We start from the raw sequence: 1,782 nt of genomic DNA, 5'->3' as shown, positions 1-1,782 counted from the left end.
TGCCACGCTTTAAAAAGCATGGCCAAAAGTGGTCAACTGTCACACTTTTGTGAGGGTGGTGATTGCATAGAGGGAAAGAGGGACTCTTTTGGCACGCTTTAAAGTGTGGCCAAAAGGTTTTGGAAAAATAATACCCTAAGTTACCCCAAAGCAAGCTTCGATCGGAAAACCCTTTTGGCATTCTCTCACTCTCTCACTCTTAGCAAGCTTAGATCTGAAAACCCTAAGTTACCATCGTCACTCAGCTCTCAACTCCATGGCAATACCCTGGAAGAGCTCAGATCCCCGCCGTCACCAGCACCATCCTCGCTGTGCCATTAGCCTCTCCTCCGCCTCATCTCCTCCTCGTCACTAGCGTCGTCCTCCTCGCCGATCTCATTTGCATCGTCGCCAGTGTCGTCTTCTTTGCTCTCCTGCTCTGGCCACAATGCCTAACCCTCAACATTGCACTGGCCACCGTCTTCTTTGTCATCCCCTCCACCACGCCTCCGCCTCACATCTGCTACATCCCTCGTTCGTGTTCCTCTTCGCCGATCTCCTCTGCATCGTCGCCAATGTCGTCTTCTTTGCTCTCCTTCCTTGTGGTTTCACCTTACTTTTGTCATCGCCTTCCTGCTTTGGCCATTTTCCTGCTCTGGCCACCATGTCCTAACCCTCAACATTGCGCTGGCCACCGTCTTCTTTGTCATCCCCTCCACCGCGCCTCCGCCTCGCATCTGCTACATCCCTCGTTTGTATTTACCTCGCCATTTCTGCTTTGGTCGATTTTCTCTACTAGTGCGTTCGTCTCTGCCATTCTCTGCCTCGCCGTTTTTGCTTTGCTCGATTCTCTGCTGAGGGTTTGTACATGTTATTGTATTCTATTCAATTTCTAGTTTACAATTTCTCGTGAATTGGGTGTTTATGATGAATTTGATGCTTCAGATTATGTTTGGAGTATTTAACTAATTTTAGGGTCACATTAAACTTGTACTGTGTACTAAGAAAAATAGAAAATAGACTTTTCATATTGAATAACTTTTTAGTATGCTAATTCAACATATGAATGGGATAGATAATACTGTTGCAATACTTGCGACATTCAGGATACTTAAAATGATCAACTGATTATCATCATTGCAGAAGTCAATACCAAATGCCTTTTATTACACCATTTTGATTATTAATATCATGTGAATTGTTTTTTAGAAAGATTATGACTGTGAATAATCTTAACTTGTCCAGGTTGTAATATTTAGAGATGGGACATATCTGACCTTAAAAGAAGTTTTTGAGAGTTTGGACTAGACTGGGTAAAATCTTATTCCTAAAGCAGATAATCTCATTCAAGGTAACTATTTTTTATGCTATAGAAAAAAAATCTGCTCAATTATGCTAATATAAATATCTCTTCGAATTTTGTGTGAATTTTCTAGAAATTATTTATTGATTGATTTTTGGTGATGTTTTTCAGGTATAGAGAGGGAAATTGGAGCATTACAATTGGAAGTATGTGAAGCAGTTATTCATTGAGAAAGTTAAAGAAGAAAAATGGTGAGAAATGATGGTGATGTAGAGAGATGAATGAAGAGAGTAAAATGGCATAAGAAAAGGAAAATAGAAGAAATAGAATTCAGCATAATTAGAGAAAAAAGACTTTTGATTATTCTCAACTAACTCAGAATCAATCAATCTAACTAGCTACAATGTATATATATATATATATATATATATACACATACATGCAATTACTCTACTCTAAAGGTATAAGTTACTTGTTGTATAAGTTACTTGTCATAACCA

At 39.3% G+C, this 1,782-nt stretch overlaps 1 protein-coding gene across 1 annotated transcript; it reads left to right on the top strand.

Annotated features, from left to right (window-relative positions):
• The first annotated feature begins 231 nt into the window (after window positions 1-231).
• Window positions 232-1,782, top strand: LOC112789949 (uncharacterized). The gene is made up of 3 exons (XM_072232645.1): window positions 232-839; window positions 1,225-1,330; window positions 1,454-1,782. The coding sequence occupies exons 1-2, from the start codon at window positions 555-557 to the stop codon at window positions 1,285-1,287; spliced, it is 348 nt and encodes a 115-aa protein (XP_072088746.1). The 5' UTR covers window positions 232-554; the 3' UTR covers window positions 1,288-1,330; window positions 1,454-1,782.

The sequence above is a fragment of the Arachis hypogaea genome, chromosome 3 (assembly GCF_003086295.3).
Source record: "Arachis hypogaea cultivar Tifrunner chromosome 3, arahy.Tifrunner.gnm2.J5K5, whole genome shotgun sequence".
In the NCBI taxonomy this organism is placed as follows: domain Eukaryota; kingdom Viridiplantae; phylum Streptophyta; class Magnoliopsida; order Fabales; family Fabaceae; genus Arachis; species Arachis hypogaea.
Note: the sequence above shows the minus strand (reverse complement) of the source record. Positions and strands in the feature narration are given on the sequence as shown.

What these genes read in the sequence shown, in the direction of transcription:
- LOC112789949 (XM_072232645.1), top strand. Translation starts at nt 555, where the DNA reads ATGTCGTCTTCTTTGCTCTCCTTCCTTGTGGTTTCACCTTACTTTTGT. An exon ending in TGCTCGATTCTCTGCTGAGG is followed by an intron (nt 840 to 1,224) that starts GTTTGTACATGT and finishes TAACTTGTCCAG; the next exon opens with GTTGTAATATTTAGAGATGG.